Source organism: Bidens hawaiensis, unplaced genomic scaffold (assembly GCF_021521415.1).
Source record: "Bidens hawaiensis isolate Kalapana, Puna unplaced genomic scaffold, B.hawaiensis_p1.1 tig00023999_1, whole genome shotgun sequence".
NCBI classification, from domain to species: domain Eukaryota; kingdom Viridiplantae; phylum Streptophyta; class Magnoliopsida; order Asterales; family Asteraceae; genus Bidens; species Bidens hawaiensis.
This window is the reverse complement of record NW_027493775.1, coordinates 177,675-199,228: the sequence shown is the minus strand read 5'-3', so window position 1 is coordinate 199,228 and position 21,554 is coordinate 177,675. Positions and strand designations below refer to the sequence as shown.

The 21,554-nt window shown below is 39.0% G+C and overlaps 1 protein-coding gene across 2 annotated transcripts; it reads left to right on the top strand.

The window, feature by feature from the left end:
* Positions 1–18,786: 18,786 nt before the first annotated feature.
* Positions 18,787–21,170, top strand: LOC143568498 (protein ALTERED PHOSPHATE STARVATION RESPONSE 1-like). Of its 2 annotated transcripts, none has more exons than XM_077054649.1 (4): positions 18,787–19,471; positions 19,584–19,807; positions 20,014–20,222; positions 20,338–21,170. In XM_077054649.1, exons 1-4 carry the CDS (start codon positions 18,787–18,789, stop codon positions 21,077–21,079), a joined length of 1,860 nt encoding a protein of 619 aa, XP_076910764.1. In that variant the 3' UTR covers positions 21,080–21,170. The 2 variants fall into 2 exon arrangements, with proteins under 2 accessions (XP_076910764.1, XP_076910763.1); XM_077054648.1 differs by having other exon boundaries at positions 19,581–19,807.
* Positions 21,171–21,554: the final 384 nt, after the last annotated feature.

The following is a 21,554-nucleotide window of genomic DNA, read 5'->3' as shown; positions in this document are numbered from 1 at the left end:
AAAATAGTCATTACATAAACTATTTTTAATTAAAATGCGTAAATTTGCTAACTTTTTATTAACTAGGAGGAAATATGCAATTGAATATTTGGATTGGGTATATATGTATTTAAAAAGTTTTAGAGGGAGGAAATATGCAATTGTCCCATAAATTTAGGGTCATAACCGTACGATTGTACTGACTCTACAAACTATACTTGACGCATGCTTATCTCTACACAATTTTAATGCGTTTTTAAAATCTATAATCGCACCCATACACTCATATTGCATACCACGCTCTACTTCATAATCTATACCATAAGTTTCTGCAAATTTATATAACACAATATCATTTTCCACCGTTCACCATACAAGTTAAAGTTATAGGCATATTACCATGGAGTTCATCAATCCCGATTTAACATAAACTTCCATTTGATATTTAAGATATTAAATTGGCAAATATTAACACTTGAGAGTCGAGACTCATGATTCCTGGTCATTCTGTTGAAATTCAAGGTAATATTATAGTGCTTTATACTCCTTTCAAGCTCATGAGCCCCAATCTAGTACTACACAATCATTAAGACTTCAAACTCTCAAAATTGATACGATAATGCCAATTTGTTTTGAGTCTCAAGACCTCATTTTCACTCATCTTATATAACATACTAAGGACTAGGGAAGACCCAATACGGTACATATCCGTAACCTAACCGATACATAAGGTAAGGTATTCGTTACACACTTTTTTGAAACTCTATATTTTTTTCAGTATTGTTACTGGTATTTTTTCGGTACTTCGTACCGATTTTCTTGCCTACTGAACGGCATACCGATTTTCATACCTATTGAACGGCATGACGCATGGTATTTGGTACCGATTCTTAAGTTAATTTTACTGGAACCTTTAGCCCATATTATATGATCTTATACATTTTTTCTTCAAGTATGGTGTTGATTCTATGGGTATTCACGGTCCGGGTTTGACGGTTTTTAGGTCAAACAGTGAACCAAATCGTTAGTAACGGTTTTTATTATCGAAAACCAAAATCGAACCGTTACTAACGGTTTTGTTCCGGTTTGGTTTCACGGTTTTAGCTTGCCAAGCCTTTAGAAAATATAAAATTAAAAGCTTATTCAAAATAGACTTGCTTTATAGAAGTGGAAGAATAATATATAAATGTGTATGCATATGTTAACATGTTAGATGGAGTATAGGAATTAATAAGCAGCAACGTTACTAATGTTTGGATGTTATATGTGTGAAATAGTGAAAGTATAAGCAATAATGGTATTAACAAATTTCTATATGAACCTAGAAGCAGTTAACTGATTAAAAAAGTTCATGGTATATGAGATTAGATAAGATTGGAAGACCATAAAAATTTATATTAAAAACTTCAATACATATACTAAAATAATGTTCATAAAATATAGATAAAAGACTAAAATATATAGTGTCAAATATTATGGTCCGGTCTGGTTTTATACGGCCGGTATCCGCAGTGGCGGAGCCAGAATATTTTTCCTATGGGTTCGGAAATTTCGATGCTTGAATATTTTTTTCCGGTGTCAAAGTTTTCGCGCCCGAATGGGTTTGGTCGGGTCGGGTTGGGTTGGGTTGATCATGCGATTAGATAAATAAAATGCAATATCACTATCATAACAAAAATATATCGTTAGCATTCAATAAAATACAAAGTCATTAAATATAAAGTTATTGCATATTATAATTTTTCCTTGCGCGTTTTCATGTTTTGAAAAATATATTCAATCGCGACTTTGAAAAAGAACTCATTCTCAATACACCAAATACAAGCATCATTTATATAATCGTCATCCAAATGATTATGCAAACCGACTTCACATGCTTCATTGAAGAAAAACCCTTCTCAAACGATAGACAAACATGTATTGGTTGTTGGCGATGGTTAAAACATTGAGGCGAACGGCGAGGAAAAACGTTGATTGGTTGCCGAGTCGATGGCCGATGCTTTTATTTGTTTATTAACTAAACTTTTTATAATAAATGGGTTCGAATATATTTTTTTAAAATGATAATGGGTTCGCCCGCCAAAAAAGAATGGGTTCGCTCGTTAATTCAACACCATAGGTTATATATAAAATCGAAAAATAACCGGGTTCGGCCGAACCCGGTGGTTATAGAGTGGCTCCGCCACTGGGTATCCGGTATAAACGTAAACCAAATCGTTCGCTACGGTTTGGAATTCTTGAAACCGACCAACCGGAAGTTAAAGAAAAAAACCAACTGTGAAACCAAACCAATAACCGGTTTAGATGGTTTAACGGTTTGAAACCGAACCATGAACACCCTGGTTGATTCTCTTGAAGTACCAAATAAGTTGGACAATTTGGATGCCCAGGTCAGGTTGAAATATACTATTTTAATTAATTAAACTAAATTTGTAATGGAAAGGGTACAAATTTATTTTGCCTATGTTAAAAATAAATGGAGAGGGGAGTAAGGCGGCATTTCCACGATGACATTACAAGTGTAGTCATGTTTCTTAACGCGAATTTTGTAAGCAAGGCAAGTCCCCCCCTCCCCCACCCCCCCCCCCCACACACAAAAAAAAAAGAAAAAAAAAAGAAAACACGGCATCAATGAAAGGCGGTGGCATTAGTTTGTCGGCAAAAACACTTGTCCTGCTAGCGACCGCTACCGCCTGAGTTAATTGGGTGGATAGATTGAGTGGTTAACTCCCGAAAACCTGTTGTGTTATTTTTATTAATTCAGATTGAGATTATTGTATTTGTTTATTTATTCATGTAAGTGAGAATAACATACAGTGTTCTGAATCTTTTTGGTTCATCAACACTCTTGTATATAAAGATTTGGAATCGGTTGAGAAATCTTATGAAACCAGTTCAAAAAATGAGTTCTTGATTTGCTTTCTATGAAAATTAACATAACATTTCATCTTATACGTGGATCAACAAACATGGGAGGCTAGGTGATCAACCAAGTACGAACAAGTATGGACCCTCTGAGAAAGGTGTCATGTGGCTAGGGGTGCAACTCAAGCTACACTAAACTCGACTCAATCTGAGGTTTTAGCTAGGTGATGTAGCGTAGTTTATGAGTGACTCAACTTGTTCCCCATGTAGTTGGCAAAGAATGCAGTTGACTATTTGTAGGGTTGGCAATTTATACACGAGACACGAACACATGACACGCACCTACATGACTTTTAAGGGAACATCTAAGGCCTTAACATGTTTCGTGAACTAAACTGATAGACACAAATTTACCTGTTAATTTCCGTGTCTAAACAGGTAAATACATGTTTACCTGTTAAGTACATGTTAAATATTTGATTATATATATATATATATATATATATATATATAAAAGGTCAAGTTATTCTACAAATGGTAACAAAAATGAGAAGCCTGAGAAGCCATAAATAATTAACATGTGTCAAGTGTGGACCAAAAGAAAAAGGGTATTGAGGTAATTGTACACATTTTTTCTCTCCACATGCAGGGCACCTGTTAATATCCCCATCATTTTAGAACGTTTATAACTTTTTTGTATGATATTTTTTTTTAAAAAAAAAATCATCATAATAACAAGCGTTTTTTTATCTTTAATATGAGTATGATTTTTATTATATAAAATTTAAAACAAAAATCACGTCATTGTGTCTTTTCGCACACCATTGTGTCTTTTTTCGTCATTGTGTCTTTTCGCACACCATTGTGTTTTTTTCGTCATTGTGTCTTTTCGCACACCATTGTGTCTTTTCGCTTATCATTGTGTCTTTTCGCTTATCATTGTGTCTTTTTTCATTATTGTGTCTATTTTCATCATTGTGTTTTCCGCACACCATTGTGTCTTTTCGCTTATCACCATGTCTTTTTTCGTCATTGTGTCTTTTCGCACACCGTTGTGTTTTTTCGCTTATCATTGTGCATTTTTCGTCATTGTGTCTTTCAACTCATCATTATGTTTTTTTTAAATACTAATAGCACCGTTGTGTAATAATAATATGTAAAAATAATAATAAAATAACAACAAATTATCTAATACATAAAATACAATGATTAATACATGTTACACAATAACTTGAAACGTAAAACACAATGGTGAATACGTATAACACAATGACCTAAAACGTAAGACACAATGGTGAATACGTATGACACAATGGTGAATACGTATTAGTGAATATATATATATAACACAATGACTTGAAACGTAAAATACAATGGAAACAACATATTACACAATGACTTGTCCGTAATATACAATGAACGCAATTCTATTTTTCTCAAATTAAATGAATTTGTCATATGTCAATCCGAATAAAAGACAATGAACGTATTACACAATAACTAAAAGTTAATGACGAACAAAACGACACAAGAACGTAATCTTTTGTTTTAATTTTTGTCTTTAATATGAGTACCAATTGAAAAATATAATGATCAAAAATTATAATACAATTCATATGAAAACTTAACTAAAAGACACAGTGAACACCAAAAAAACACAATTAAAAAAACCCATTAATTTTTTTATTTTTATATAACAATATGATACTCATATTAAAGATAAAAAACGCTTATTATTATGGTGAATTTTTTTAAAAAAATAATGTCGTATGAAAAAATTATGAGTTAGGAAACTATTTAGCCTATATAGAAAATGGTTAAAATAAAAAGACATAGTTTTGTAGGAAGAGTAGGAATAACATAAAATTTTGAGTTAGGAAACTATTTAGCCTAAATCCTAAATCTTAGGAAACTACTTGGTAATTTAAAAACTATCAACCTCAACCACTAGATTATAGATACAAGGGCTTAGATTTATTCTTACTCTTCCTATACATATTTTTTTTTATTATAACCCATCCCTATATAGATATGCATACATACTATAAGTTATCCTAAACCCTAAATTTCTAAAACATTATTACTCTCTGTTTCTCAGCCGTCATGATTCACCACTCACGAACATTCTCTCTCCGGCTTTTGTTTCACTAAACAAGTTGTCAAATATGTGTTTCTAAACAGCTCTTATTGTGTATTATCGTGTTTTATCGTGTATACCAGGTAGTAACAGGTTCGTGTTTGGGATACAGGTTCACGATAAGTTTTCGTGTCGTGTACATGTATACACATTTTGTGTTCCTGTCTTATCATGTTCGTGTCTTATCGTGTACGGGTATACACGATATGCCAGTCCTAACTATTTAAGCACATTCACATATGATTCTCACTTATGAAAATCTATGACACGACATGAACCTGATACAAAAATGTTGACGCTACCTTGTTCCTTACCCTATTTGATGCAACCCTAGGCTACCTTGTTCCTTACCCTATTTGATGCAACCCTAGACTCCTCCGCATTTCAAAGTAACTTTGGATGCAATACATAGGTAATGTCATAAGGAATCCTAAAGGGATGCTTTTTTTTTTGTCACCTTGTTAAAAGATGAGGTTGGCTAAACACACTTCCTATTAAAAAGATACACTCCTATTTGTTTTGATTGATTTTGACTAAAAACACTTACTTAAAGAATGACTCCGGTTTTAAAAGTACGTTTTAAGGTCCTTCAACCATTGCACTACCACCACAGCCGTAACACCCCACCACCAACGTCACAATTTCCATTTTTATGATTTGGTAAATTTTCTTTATTTCAAGACATGGATGTTTTGTCATATGTTTTTATTCATGCATATTTTTATGTCTACCAAACAACATACAATAATAACTAATAATTCATTTTATTCACATAAAATTAATGATAATTCATTTCACTTTTTTTATTTACTCTATTCTATCGTTCATTTGATTACCCAATGTCAAACAAACTCCTATAGCTTTCTTGTTGAAAGATTGTTATCACATTTTAGAGAAACTCTTGATAACTGTATGTTCTTGTTTTTGTGAAGACAGCTTGTCATGGTAGCTTTATGTCTCCATCATATTGAAGGTTGGACGATAAACTACAAAATATTTCCCTCAGTTTCATAAACTTAAAATCCTACATAATACATGAATCATAATAATTTTATTCCGAATCCGCAAATATTGAAAATCTCAAAGTAATTAATAAACAATAAAGACGATATTTATGTGAAAAATTAAAACGTTTTCCTTTTCAAGATTTTTTAAAAACGGCCCCTAAGGCTATGTGTAGTGGAGGGGCGAATTGTGACACGTGACGCCCAGTCAGCATAAAGTGGAAATTTGTTTTTAGGGTGTAATGGTGTAGGGGCTACAAGTTGGGCCCACAGTGTCTTTTTTTTATTATTTTCTTTTTATAATTAAACTAATTAAATAAAAACCAATTTATATAAATAATTAAATAAAAATGTATTCAAATTAAAAAATAAATACAAAAAATACATAAACTAAAAAAATACACGAATAATAAAAATAAATTATAATAAAAAAACACACCAAAATAATAATACACATAAAAATTTCTATAAAAAAACTAATCTATTCGTCTTCGTCCCCGTCCTCGTCATTGTGACAACTGCCCAATCCGACCCGACCCAGGTACCCGTTTTCGAATCCGATTCTTTTTATAATTTAAAATTTGATTATTAATCTTTGTAAATTTAACATTAAATAAATTATATATATATATATATATATTTTTTTATATTACTTACTAATAATAATAATTTCTTTTCCGCCGACCCGTCCCTTTCTTTTTTCTCTCCGCCGTCCCGCCTCCCTTTTTCTCTCTTGTCGCCGTCCCGCCCCTCTGCTTAACCCTTAAGCCTGAAACCCCTTTTTCTCTTAACTCTTTGCTTGTCCTTTGGTTCTTCCCGCCTAAGGATGTATGCGCAGCTCCACGCGCCAGACTCCTTACAAGGAAGCCTGCGTGAAGACCAGCTGTTCCTGCGATACGCGAGGCGAACTGTTCCCGCGACGCGCAAAGGATTGTAGTTCTTCCCGCGGCGCGCTAAGAATGGTAGTTCTTCCCGCGGCGCGCTAAGGATTATAGTTCTTCCCGCGGCGCGCTAAGGATTATAGTTCTTCCCGCGGCGCGCAAAGGATTATAGTTCTTCCCGCGGCGCGCTAAGGATTATAGTTCTTCCCGCGGCGCGCTAAGGATTGTAGTTCTTCCCGCGGCGCGCTAAGGATTGTTCTCTGTCTGCCTTCGCCCTCGCGCGCAGCGCTCGAGTCTTCTCGCGCTAGACCTTAAGTCTTTTCTTCAGTTTAGGTCAGCCTGTATTCTTTTGAAATATCTTATCTTTTGAGTGAGCACTTTAGGTCAGTTCCGACATCTGTCCGAAAAGCCACTTTCGGCGCAGCATGCGCACCAATCCTATTGGTTGACAGAAAAAGTGACTGACATAATCTTTTGAAATCTTCTTTTGCATGTCTTGAACAGTGTTTTATCTGACACCTCCCATGCTTTGATCTGTAACCTGTCTGCTTTTCCCCATCCCCTGCAGCTGCCGGCATATCTTTTGATACCTTTTGCTTTTGGTTTCTTGTACTTTTTAATATCTTTTGCTTGATTTGATAAGATCTTTTCCCCTTTCAAGGGATTGTGTTCCCTTGGGTTTTCCTATAAATTAAGCTAATTTCTTGTTTATTAACACTACACACACTACACTTAAACACTCCCCAAAAATCTCTCCCTTTTGCTCTCTGCCGTAGTTCCTCTGCAACTCCACTCCTCTCTTTGCCTCCGTCTTCTCTTCTGTTCTGCCCAGAATCTCGGTAAATATGAATATATATATTTTGTTTTAATTTGTTTAACTAACAAAAAATCGATACTTACTGCATATATTCAAGACATAAAAACCAATCGTTAAACCAATAACCTCTTATTTATAGGTTAACTTGTGCTTGTTTAAAAGTTGGTTCTTGCATTATCTTTCAACACACCTTTTACAGGTGAGTAATCTCGTACTTAATCCCCTTTTATTTTTAACGTTTTGGGATGTTCATGTGTTTGTACAACTTGAGTCTTAAACTTGTTTATAAAATTTATGTGCGCAAAACCCCATGTGTTATGGACGTTTACTTGGCTGTTTATTTGTATGTGTGAATCATTAACCGCTTTGTTCGGCCTATTCCGAAGTTTTCATGGATCCATTAGATGAACACGGGAGACCTATCGTTTACGGTTTTCTTGTTTCGTTTACACATGCACGTATGATTATTTGTTTTTGTGCTCGATTGGGAGCACGGATTGAACTATGAGCTATGATCTATTTAGGCTTGATCACCATCTGATTACACCCTATGTTAAACCCTAGTTAAGCACATGTTGCGCGCAGTGTTAGTTATTATCTATTTATATCTATTAAACTTGATTTCTCACCGACACGCAAGTGTTGACGTTTTATTTTAACACATGTTCAGGTTTGCTGTAGCTGCTTTTGGGGATCTCAAGGACATGTAGGATGTTTTCTTTTTCTTTAGACCTAGATTAAAATGTAACAAGACAAATTATGTTATTTGAATATTTTAAGTTATGATATGATTTATGTTACTTTACGATTTGTGTTCTGCGCGTGCGCAATGAAAATGTATTTATTAAATATTGACACCCAAATAGTGTCACGAGTAATGAAACAATACGTGGCGCCCCGATGTATAATCCGCCATCGGTCGGGGTGTTACGGATTGGTATCAGAGCTCCGTGACTTTAGGATAGGTGGTTAGACGTAACGACCTAGAATACCTAAGAGTCCCTTCTCGCGCATGAGAAAAATCTCATGATTGCGCGCTAATTGTTAATTACTCGATATTTATAAAATATGATTGCGCATACGCAGCACATGATTTCGTGTTTTATCCGCGATCTTTCGATTTTTATTGTTAAAATTTCAATTTATTTCTTTACTTACATATTCGTTTATTGTTGGGACTTAGCATTGAAAATCCGAAAAGTCATGGTGATACATGAATAGTTGATTTTCAATCCCCATTAACTTTATGTTCTAAAATTGAAGATTTGAAAAGTCATGGTGATACATGAATTGTCAAACTCCAATACTTATTTACTCGTATATTTTAAATTGAAGATTTGAAAAGTCATGGTGATACATGAATTGTCAACCTTCAATACTCATTTACTCGTATATTTTAAATTGAAGATTTGAAAAATCATGGTGATACATGAATTGTCGATTTTCAATTCGAATTCATTACCTGTATTAAGTTTGCATTTAAATTCATATTTTACTTCAAAATTTGATAGCATTTAACTCCGCGAAACAAGCTTTACAATGATATACTTTGCGCTGAAACGATTTCCCATACCAAGATATTAACAAAAACTAAAACTTTTATAGAATGCCTCCGATATCTGCTCGCCGTCATCAGAGGAGAGAAGCCTCGCGCAGACGTATGCAGCGTCGTTCCCAGGAAATGGCCGCCGCAATAGCCCAAGCCTTAAACCAAAATAATACCAACCCCTCCGGATACAATATTAAATCCTTTAATGCGGGTAACCCTCCGAAATTCACAGGGCTTGAAGGAGCCACCGTAATGCTCCAATGGCTCGAGAAAATTGAGAACACCTTCCTCCATACCCAATGCCCTCCAGACCGACGAACCTTATACGCCTCAAGTGTCCTAGAATCAAGGGCGCTTACTTGGTGGAACGGAGTAGCTCACGCGCGTGGCGCAGAGGCTGCTTCTAGCATGCTCTGGGAGGAATTCAAGGAACTTTTGACTAGAGAATTCTGCCCTCCCAACGAAATAAAGCGCCTTGAGGAGGAATTTTGGAACTTGAAGCAGTACAGTGGCGAAGCGCGCGAGTACGCTACGCGCTTCCACGAACTAAGTTTGCTTGTCCCGCACCTAGTTACCCCTTCCCGCCGCGCCATCGAAAAGTTTCTTGGGGGTCTCCCCATGGAAATTCAAGATTCTGTATGGGCCAGGAACCCAGCAACCCTCTCTGACGCCATCGAGTTGGCCGCTGTGCTCAGCGACAACCATGTCAGGGCAGGAACCCTGTTCCTGCGGGGAGCCGAAAAGACCAAACTCACCAAGACTGTCCCAGAACCAACAGAAACCAAGCCAGAACCCTCAAACCGTAACAACCTCAAACGCAGGCGCAGACCCAATCATCAAACCTACGCGCTTACCAACCCGCTCATTGTCCAACCACCCGCCTACCAACCTCCAGTATACGCTCCTAACCCACTGTCAACTTACCCAACACCCCCTGTAGTCCATAACTATGCCTTAACCAATCCCGCACTCCCTGCCCCGTCAACTAAGAAACCTTACACAGGAAACCAACCCTTTTGCCCAACCTGTAGACTTCACCATCCAACTCAAGTCCCGTGTCGACAATGTACCCGATGTGGCCGCACTGGTCACACTGCTGAGAACTGTAGAGTCCTTCCCGCCAACCCAATCGCGCAAACACCACCAACTTACCCGCTAAACCCACAACCAACATACCCTAATCCACGACCCAGGTCGTGCTATAACTGCGGTGACCCCAGTCATTTCCGGAACGCGTGCCCGAGACTACAAGTACAAATTACGCAAGCTAATCCGGTTAACCAAATTTCAAACAAAGTGACGCGCGGACGAGCTTTTAATATAACCGCGCACCAAGCGCAAGCGAATAATGACGTGGTTAATGGTACATTTTTACTTAACGGACAATATGCATCTATACTTTTTGATACTGGCGCCGATAGAAGTTTTATTTCTCGCGCATTTGAACAAAAACTTGCGCGACCGCGAGTAAACTTAAACGAAAACTTTTCAGTTGAATTGGCTAATGGTGAAACTATTTTAATAAACTCCGTGATCAAAGATTGCACGCTTAACCTTAATGAACATGATTTTCTAATCGACCTCATTCCCATGCCTCTTGGAAGTTTTGATGTGATTATTGGAATGGATTGGCTCTCGCAAAATCGCGCCGAAGTAATCTGCGCCAAGAAATTGATTCGCATTCCTCGGGAAAATGGTGAAAATCTTCATATCTATGGCGAGAAACCATCTAACGGTCTTAAACTTATGTCATGCACTGAAGCCCGAAGACTTTTACGAAAGAAATGTGTCGCGTTCTTAGCTCATGTGGTCAAACCCAATGAAGGAAAGAAGAAACTTTCTGAAATCCCCATCGTGCGTGACTTTCCTGAAGTCTTCCCCGATGATCTTTCTGGTTTACCTCCCGCTCGGGAAGTCGAGTTTCGTGTTGATCTTGTCCCTGGTGCATCCCCCGTAGCCAAATCTCCTTATCGACTTGCACCCGCTGAAATGCAAGAATTAGCAAGTCAACTTCAAGAGTTGACCGATAAAGGATTCATTCGCCCTAGCTCTTCGCCGTGGGGTGCTCCGGTGTTGTTCGTTAAGAAGAAAGACGGTTCGTTTCGCATGTGTATCGATTACCGCGAGCTGAACAAGCTCACCATTAAGAACCGGTATCCCTTACCGCGTATTGACGACCTCTTTGACCAACTCCAAGGTGCCTCTTGTTTCTCCAAAATCGATCTCCGTTCAGGCTATCACCAGTTGCGTATCCGTGATGAAGATATTCCCAAAACTGCCTTTCGAACCCGCTACGGTCATTTTGAATTCTTGGTCATGCCCTTCGGTTTAACCAACGCACCCGCTGTCTTCATGGATCTAATGAACCGGGTGTGTAGGCCTTTCTTGGACCAATTCGTGATCGTGTTTATCGATGACGTTCTGATATATTCCAAAACCAAGGCCGAGCATGAACAACATCTTCTGTTGGTGTTGCAAAAGCTTCGAACCGAACAACTCTATGCCAAACTCTCCAAGTGTGAGTTTTGGTCTGACGAAGTACAGTTTCTTGGTCATGTTGTAAACAGGATGGGTATTCATGTCGACCCATCCAAAGTTGAGGCAATCAAGCACTGGATTGCACCGACCACTCCTACCGAAATCCGTTCCTTTTTGGGCTTAGCTGGTTACTACCGGCGATTCATTTCGAACTTCTCAAAAATCGCCTTGCCTTTAACAGCATTAACGTGAAAAGGCAAACCGTATATTTGGGGCTCTAAGCAAGAAGAAGCCTTTCAAACGCTCAAGCGAAGGTTGTGCGAAGCTCCTGTTCTAGCGTTACCTGAGGGTACTGACGACTTTGTCGTTTATTGCGATGCCTCCAACCAAGGTCTCGGTTGTGTACTTATGCAACGAGGCAAGGTTATCGCTTACGCGTCTAGGCAACTCAAAATTCATGAAAAGAATTATACGACTCACGACCTCGAACTTGGTGCAGTTGTATTTGCCTTAAAAATCTGGAGACACTACCTCTATGGTACTAAGTGCATCATTTACACAGACCATAAAAGCCTTCAGCACATTTTTGATCAAAAGGAACTTAACATGAGACAACGCCGATGGAACGAACTCATCAGCGATTACGATTGTGAGATCCGATATCACCCTGGAAAGGCTAATGTGGTAGCCGATGCGCTCAGCCGTAAACCCAGTCAACTCAACTGTATTTTGCCGCACACGCAGCTTCACTTCGCGCCGATCCAAAGCGATCTTGAATCGCGCATTCGCGACGCGCAGCGCGCATCGATCAGCAAAGGTAACCTACGCGCCGAGTTAGCGTGTGGTGCGGAAGCGCATCTAGTCCCTAACCTGAATGGAATTCTCGGTTATCTCAATCGCATCTGGATTCCCAATGATGAGATCCTTCGCGCTGTCATACTGAGTGAAGCGCACAAAACTCGGTATTCCATTCATCCTGGCGCTGACAAAATGTACAAGGATTTGCGCCTTTCTTATTGGTGGCCCGGTATGAAAAAGGATATTGCTGTGTTCGTATCTAAATGCCTAACTTGTTCTAAGGTAAAAGCTGAACATCAACGTCCATCTGGTTTGCTCTAACAACCAGAAATTCCTACGTGGAAATGGGAAAGTATAGCAATGGACTTTATCACCAAGTTACCCTTGACCGCAAGCAAACATGATAGCATTTGGGTAATAGTGGATCGATTGACCAAGTCTGCCCACTTCCTGCCCATTCGTGAAACCTACCGTGTTGAACAACTTGCGCATCTTTATGTCAAAGAAATTGTTTGCCGTCATGGTACTCCCTTGAGCATCATATCCGATCGCGATGGCCGTTTTATATCTCGCTTTTGGAAATCTCTCCAATCTGCGTTAGGAACTCGTTTGGACATGAGTACTGCATATCATCCTCAGACTGACAGACAGTCTGAGCGAACCATCCAAACCCTTGATGATATGCTTCGATCTTGTGTTCTTGATTTTGGAGGTAATTGGGATTCACACCTACCTCTGATCGAGTTCTCTTATAATAACAGCTATCATTCCAGCATCGGTATGGCCCCATTTGAAGCACTTTACGGTCGAAAGTGCCGCTCACCGATTTGTTGGAACGAAGTGGGTGAAGTTCAAATCACAGGACCCGAACTAGTTCAAGAGACAACCGATAAAATCGCCAAGGTCCGTGATCATCTGCTGACTGCCAGAAGCCGACAGAAGAGTTACGCAGATCGCAGGCGGAAGCCTCTCGAATTTCAAGTTGGTGATCTTGTTCTCCTCAAAGTGTCGCCCTGGAAGGGTGTTGTCCGCTTTGGGAAGAAAGGTAAGCTTGCTCCTCGTTACGTTGGTCCGTTCAAGATTCTTGCGAGAGTGGGAAAGGTTGCCTACAAGCTGGACCTGCCGCCCGCGCTCACCAATGTGCATCCAACTTTCCATGTATCCAATCTCAAGAAATGTTTAGCTGACGAGAACCTCCACATACCACTTGATGAAGTTCAAGTTGATGAGTCTATGCATTTCGTTGAGAAGCCTGTGGAGATTATGGATCGCGAGGTAAAGCAAACCAAGCGCAGTCGCATCCCTATTGTCAAAGTTCGTTGGCAGTCCAAGCGCGGAGCCGAGTTCACTTGGGAAAGGGAAGATCAGTTGAAGATCAAGTACCCGCACCTTTTCTCTGCGCAACCTACTTCCAGATAAATTTCGGGACGAAATTTCTTAAAGTAGGGGAGACTGTGACAACTGCCCAATCCGACCCGACCCAGGTACCCGTTTTCGAATCCGATTCTTTTTATGATTTAAAATTTGATTATTAATCTTTGTAAATTTAACATTAAATAAATTATATATATATATATATATATTTTTTATATTACTTACTAATAATAATAATTTCTTTTCCGCCGACCCGTCCCTTTCTTTTTTCTCTCCGCCGTCCCGCCTCCCTTTTTCTCTCTTGTCGCCGTCCCGCCCCTCTGCTTAACCCTTAAGCCTGAAACCCCTTTTTCTCTTAACTCTTTGCTTGTCCTTTGGTTCTTCCCGCCTAAGGATGTCTGCGCAGCTCCACGCGCCAGACTCCTTACAAGGAAGCCTGCGTGAAGACCAGCTGTTCCTGCGATACGCGAGGCGAACTGTTCCCGCGACGCGCAAAGGATTGTAGTTCTTCCCGCGGCGCGCTAATGAAATGGTAGTTCTTCCCGCGGCGCGCTAAGGATTATAGTTCTTCCCGCGGCGCGCTAAGGATTATAGTTCTTCCCGCGGCGCGCTAAGAATTGTAGTTCTTCCCGCGACGCGCTAAGGATTATAGTTCTTCCCGCGGCGCGCTAAGGATTGTTCTCTGTCTGCCTTCGCCCTCGCGCGCAGCGCTCGAGTCTTCTCGCGCTAGACCTTAAGTCTTTTCTTCAGTTTAGGTCAGCCTGTATTCTTTTGAAAATATCTTATCTTTTGAGTGAGCACTTTAGGTCGGTTCCGACATCTGTCCGAAAAGCCACTTTCGGCGCAGCATGCGCACCAATCCTATTGGTTGACAGAAAAAGTGACTGACATAATCTTTTGAAATCTTCTTTTGCATGTCTTGAACAGTGCTTTATCTGACACCTCCCATGCTTTGATCTGTAACCTGTCAGCTTTTCCCCATCCCCTGCAGCTGCCGGCATATCTTTTGATACCTTTTGCTTTTGGTTTCTTGTACTTTTTAATATCTTTTGCTTGATTTGATAAGATCTTTTCCCCTTTCAAGGGATTGTGTTCCCTTGGGTTTTCCTATAAATTAAGCTAATTTCTTGTTTATTAACACTACACACACTACACTTAAACACTCCCCAAAAATCTCTCCCTTTTGCTCTCTGCCGTAGTTCCTCTGCAACTCCACTCCTCTCTTTGCCTCCGTCTTCTCTTCTGTTCTGCCCAGAATCTCGGTAAATATGAATATATATATTTTGTTTTAATTTGTTTAACTAACAAAAAATCGATACTTACTGCATATATTCAAGACATAAAAACCAATCGTTAAACCAATAACCTCTTATTTATAGGTTAACTTGTGCTTGTTTAAAAGTTGGTTCTTGCATTATCTTTCAACACACCTTTTACAGGTGAGTAATCTCGTACTTAATCCCCTTTTATTTTTAACGTTTTGTGATGTTCATGTGTTCGTACAACATGAGTCTTAAACTTGTTTATAAAATTTATGTGCGCAAAACCCCATGTGTTATGGACGTTTACTTGGCTGTTTATTTGTATGTGTGAATCATTAACCGCTTTGTTCGGCCTATTCCGAAGTTTTCATGGATCCATTAGATGAACACGGGAGACCTATCGTTTACGGTTTTCTTGTTTCGTTTACACATGCACGTATGATTATTTGTTTTTGTGCTCGATTGGGAGCACGGATTGAACTATGAGCTATGATCTATTTAGGCTTGATCACCATCTGATTACACCCTATGTTAAACCCTAGTTAAGCACATGTTGCGCGCAGTGTTTGTTATTATCTATTTATATCTATTAAACTTGATTTCTCACCGACACGCAAGTGTTGACGTTTTATTTTAACACATGTTCAGGTTTGCTGTAGCTGCTTTTGGGGATCTCAAGGACATGTAGGATGTTTTCTTTTTCTTTAGACCTAGATTAAAATGTAACAAGACAAATTATGTTATTTGAATATTTTAAGTTATGATATGATTTATGTTACTTTACGATTTGTGTTCTGCGCGTGCGCAATGAAAATGTATTTATTAAATATTGACACCCAAATAGTGTCACGAGTAATGAAACAATACGTGGCGCCCCGATGTATAATCCGCCATCGGTCGGGGTGTTACAGTCATCGTCCTCCTCCTCGTCTTCGTCCTCTTCCTTAACGGGACGATTATCCCACACGTGTTGAACCAAATCCGTCTTCAATTGGTTACGTATATCACTTGATGTGAGCTGGTGAATGTTATACGTTCGTTGGTCTTGGGTTGGTTCAGGGAACTGTTCTGGAACGCTTCCTGGTATATGGTGTTGACATATATTGCTTTTCCCTCGTCTTCTAAAATCATATTATGCAATATGATACACGTATACATGGCATCGCTCATTTTTGCCAAAATCCATACACGACAAGGGTTTTTCACATAATGCCAATGTTTTTTTAGAACCCCGAAACACCTCTCGATATCCTTTCTCGCGGACTCTTGCTTCTTCTTAAAATAATCTCTTTTTTCTTCGATAGGGTCTTGAAACGTCTTGACGATGATCGAGTACTCTGGATATATCCCATCTCCCAAATAGTATCCGTGACGATAGAAGGTATCGTTGGCATAAAACGGTAAGACCGGTATGCTACGGCTGATGTAATACTCTAACACGGGTGACGCGTTGAGAACATTTATGTCGTTGTTGGACCCGACTGAGCCGAAGAAGGATGACCAAATCCAGAGGTCGTGTGAACAAATGGCTTGAAGACTAACCGTTGGCACTCCATGGTCACCACGAGTGTATTGACCTCGCCATGCGGTTGGACAGTTGGCCACTCCCAATGCATGCAATCTATACTCCCGATCATGCCTGAAAAGAAATATTTGCTTTCGTTTACATCATATATGCGAGTCAGGTCGTTTGAAGTAGGAATCCTCAGATAACGACGAGAGTATAATTGTATTATCCCTATACAAATGAATTATTAAACAATATTTATATTAAAAACAATAGTTAATACAAACAATTTAAATATTACCGATGCAAAAATTCTCCAACGCATCTCTCGTTGTTTTCTCAGCCATCTTTAAATACTCGTCATTGATATCGGTCGTGTTGCCGTATGCGAGGATGCGTATAGCCGAAGTACATTTTGGATGGCGGAGAATCCTAAATATCCTCTTGCATCGGGTTTCTGTTGAAAATACTCATACTCCCGCTCCATATCTCCAACGATGCGCAACAATAAATGCTTGGACATCCGAAAACGACGTCGAAACATAGCGTCTTTAAATGTAGGTGTGTCGTCGAAGTAGTCCTTCATCAAACGAGCGTTCGCTTGCGTACGATCCCGAAGGATATATGACCGTCTACGTGGTGCCGTAGATGGAGCAGAGCCGGACACCATGTTATTGACGACGGCCCGAACCGCGTTCGTGACCTCTAAATGCTCTTCCGCCACTTGTCGGTGAATCTGATGAATTCTTCGACTCTCGTTTATTAATTGATCCAAAATCTCGGCAGAGTTCGTGGAATCCGGGAAACTCATTGAGTTTGAAGAAGTATGAAAATAATAAAAATGATTGGTATTTTTATGTTTGTGTTTGTGTATGATAAGATGAAAATAGTTAGATAAAGTTTGATATATATATATATATATATATATATAGTTTTTAAATTAATTTTTTATATATAGCTGTTACCCAACGGCATTATTATTATATTATTTTCTTTCCATCTTCGCAGGCGACAAATATATCCCGCCCCCACTCCTTTTCGCGCAATTATCGCCGGAGAGGGGGGGGGGTTCCTCCAAAAAATCGCCCCAAAATTGCCCCTTTTTTCGCCCAAAGCGTTTAGCCTAAAAACTATTGGTTTTCTTTATTCTTCAAAGCAATTCAGATTTACCTTCTTTTTACACAGTGCTTTGCACCGACATATAGTCTTATCTTTATAAATATTAATTCTTTCAAGCAACTTTTATAAGAAAAGCTAGTCAAATTTGGATGTCCATAATACAAGCAATAACCCATTCACGTACAATAATTCATACCCTAAATAGCGTTCCAGTAATCACTAGTCCGACTCGAAGTAAGAAAGTAAGAACTATTGATTAATCAGGGATTAAACAATGAGAATTCTAACTTCGAATATCATGTCTCAGAATAATTTCATGTTTACGAAGAAGTAACTCCGGTAATTCCTAAATTAATCATAGCTGAGAATAAAAATCATATGAAATTATTATATTCGTGTGAGTGCGATTGTCTGAACATCACAACAAAGTTAAAGTTACTAACTATTAAAACTCTTTTTTTTTTCCTTTCTAAAAAGTAAAAACTATAGAGATAAAAATTACAAGATCTTGGGGTGGTGGTAATATTTGTTACGTTGTCAGTAAACGCTATATGTAGTTGAGGAGTTACAAAATGAGACGTTTACATCATGTAGTGCCCATCCAGCAAGAGATGAAAATTTATTTTTAGAATGTAATGGTGTAAAAGTTACAAATAGTAATATAATAATATTATATATATGGATATATAAAAAAACACATATTAAATATTATATAATTATTTTTCTTTACCTAGGCGACGAGAGCCTCTCGCTCCCACCCCATTTGGCCCCAAAATCGCCCCGGGGCGTTCCCCTCAAATTCGCCCAAATTCACCCTCCAAATTCACCCATTACACATAGCTTAAAACGACTCTGAAGTCTGTAGTGGTGGGTGCATTTAGCTTTTTTTTTTCATTCGTAAACATTTGTCTGTATCCCACAATTCATCCTCTTACCATATTATCATCAATCCACTTCTATCACTATCCAGTATCCACCAACCATTCCATTCCATTCCATTTCACTTCACTCCACTCATGGGCTGTGTTGTCTCACTCCGTAAATCCACCGCCAGAGACGACCTGACGCTGTCCGTCTGCAGAGACCGCAAGCAACTCATCAAGTCCGCCGTCGACCGCCGCTACGCCCTCGCCGGAGCACATTGCAAGTACAACCAGTCACTCTACGCCGTCGCGTTAGCCCTCCGTCTTTTTGTTTCCCGCCATTCAGCTTCATCTTCTTCTAAATATTTAATCACTTTCCCTGAGCCCTCACCCAAGCCTACCGTGGACCTTCACCACACACAACCCAAACCCACAAACACCGTTAAAACAGACGACACCGACAGTGACAGTGACGGACCCGTTTGCGAGCATTTTTACGATGATGATGATAATAACAACACGGTGGACCCCGCGCCACCTGTCACGATGACGTCAGCGAATGGTGGTCAGAATAATAATAATAATGATAGTTTTACTGGGTGGGATTTTTTTAACCCGTTTGACAATTTTACAGTCAACGGTGGGTATGAGGTTTCGCCGGCGGACGGTGGTCGGAAGGTGAAAGTTAGTGCCCCACCGGAGAATAAAGGGCGGGAACTGTTGGAGGCACTGAAAGATGTGGAGGATTATTTTCTAAAGGCTTATGAGTGTGGTGTTGAATTCTCCAAGATGCTTGAATTCAACCATGTGGGCCCACTAGATCATCTTGATTCTAAAGGTGTCTCGTCTGTGTGTTTTAGATTATTATTATTATTAATATTAATATTATTATAATATATTTGTAGTTTGTTAATGATTTTGTAATTATTGTGAATTTGATTGGTAAGTAGAGAGCTCGGAGAAGTATATTCCGGCGATTACGTGGCATAAGTCGCCGATAACGAGATCGCCGTCGTGTAGAAGTCTACTGTCTAGCAGCTCCCGGAGTTCGTTTTCCGGGATTAATATTAATGGTGATCTGTTTGATGATGCCGGAGGAATGGAATCCGGTAGCCATTTATCGACATTGGGACGATTATACGCTTGGGAGAAGAAGCTCTATGATGAAGTCAAGGTCAAAAACCTAAAAATCCTTATCGATATTGTTATTTTGATGTGACCGCTGATTAAGTCATACTGTCCGTATTAACAATTTTTGCATTTTTATACGACTCGTATGATAAGATGACATGGTGTCTATATAGTATCAGTGGTGTATCTATAGCAATAATTAAGTGTTAAATATTTGAGTTGTTATTGACTATGTTTGATGAATTATAGGCTGGTAATGAAATGAAGAAGATGTATGAACGGAAATCTTCGCAATTGAGCTTGGAGAAAGCTAGCAACAAGCAAGGAATTGAAGATCAAGTCAATGATTTATACTCAAGAATACTGGTCAACATGAAGATTTGTGATTCCATCTCTAAACGAATCGAGAAGGTGCGAGACAACGAGCTTCTACCACAGATCGTTGAGTTGCTTCGTGGGTAAGAATCTTTTTCAACCGAATAGCACAATTTATATAGATTTCGCGTGTGAAATAACATCTAGTTTGACTTTGAATAGTCAAACATGATAAAATCAGCTGTTTGATTATTCCAGGCTAACAAAAACTTGGAAATCTATGTTGGAATCACACAAAACACAAAGCCGAATAATGTTTGAAGTCAAATCGTTCACGTGTGCGGATCCCACTAACGATAAGTCTCGTCATCTTGCAACTCTCCAACTCGAGGCCGAAATCCAAAACTGGTGCATGTGTTTTTCGAGTTACATTGCATCTATGGAAGCCTATGTTGAAGCCTTAACTCACTGGGCATACAAAACAACTGCCGCGGAGCGTGAAGTTAACGCCCCGCCACTCATTTTCAACATTTGTCGTGAATGGTCAACCGTTATAAAAAGTTTACCCGATCAAGCGGTCACATTTGCCATGAAACGCTTCGCAAAAGACCTCAGAACCCTTTGGGCCCAGCAAGAGATTGAGAACCAACAAAACCGGAAGGTTGACAAGCTCGTTGCTGACTCAGCAAAACGAGCAATTGGGTTCGAGAGGGAAGAGAGGAATGTGGTCAACTATAAGTCAATGAATGTTAAAAGCAAAGTCGATGTGTTGGCAGATAAAAAGGCCCGGTTGGATGTTTTTACAGATATGGTTGAAACCGAGAAGGCTAAACATAAAAATTATGTCGAAGAGACACATCGGATTGTGCTGGTAGGATTTCAAACGGGATTTTCTTCGGTTTTTGATTCGTTAACCGAGTTTTCCGAGGTTTGTTTGAGGAAGTACAATGATGTTGCACAAAACGCAACACTGGGACCGCATCGGGTTTTTGGGAGTTAAGGATGTTGTTTGTAGAAGCTGTTGATTATTGTTAGAATGTATCTTTGGATAAAAATAACATGCAGAATTCTAATTACAATTTTGCTTGTCTCAATTTGATAAGCAATATAATTATGTCAATATGTCATCTATAGTTATTTGAACTTGAAACAAACGTTAGCGATCTGGCTTGTATTTTTATTTTGGGTTTCAGCCTTCAGGTTCAAAATTGCGTTATATAAATCAATGAATGATAAAAATATGACAAAATAGCAAAAGACGTCCTTTATATTTGCACAGTTTTTCAATGAACGTCCTTTGACAAACTTAATGACAGAAAGCATCCTTTACGTATAAAAAACGTTGCACGGTTCGTCCTTTTCACTAACGATAGTTAGATTTTCTCGTTAAATCCAGTCATGTGCACCTCATGTGAGGGCAATTTAGTCTTTTTACCCTTTCAAGGGTTATTTGTGTACTTTAATTAAACTTTTGG

Bases quoted from the DNA above. Each gene is read 5' to 3' on its own strand.
- LOC143568498 (XM_077054648.1), top strand. From the start codon at position 18,787: ATGGGCTGTGTTGTCTCACTCCGTAAATCCACCGCCAGAGACGACCTG. The intron at 19,808-20,013 runs GTCAAAAACCTA...GATGAATTATAG, and splicing joins AGCTCTATGATGAAGTCAAG to GCTGGTAATGAAATGAAGAA. The intron at 20,223-20,337 runs GTAAGAATCTTT...TGATTATTCCAG, and splicing joins ATCGTTGAGTTGCTTCGTGG to GCTAACAAAAACTTGGAAAT.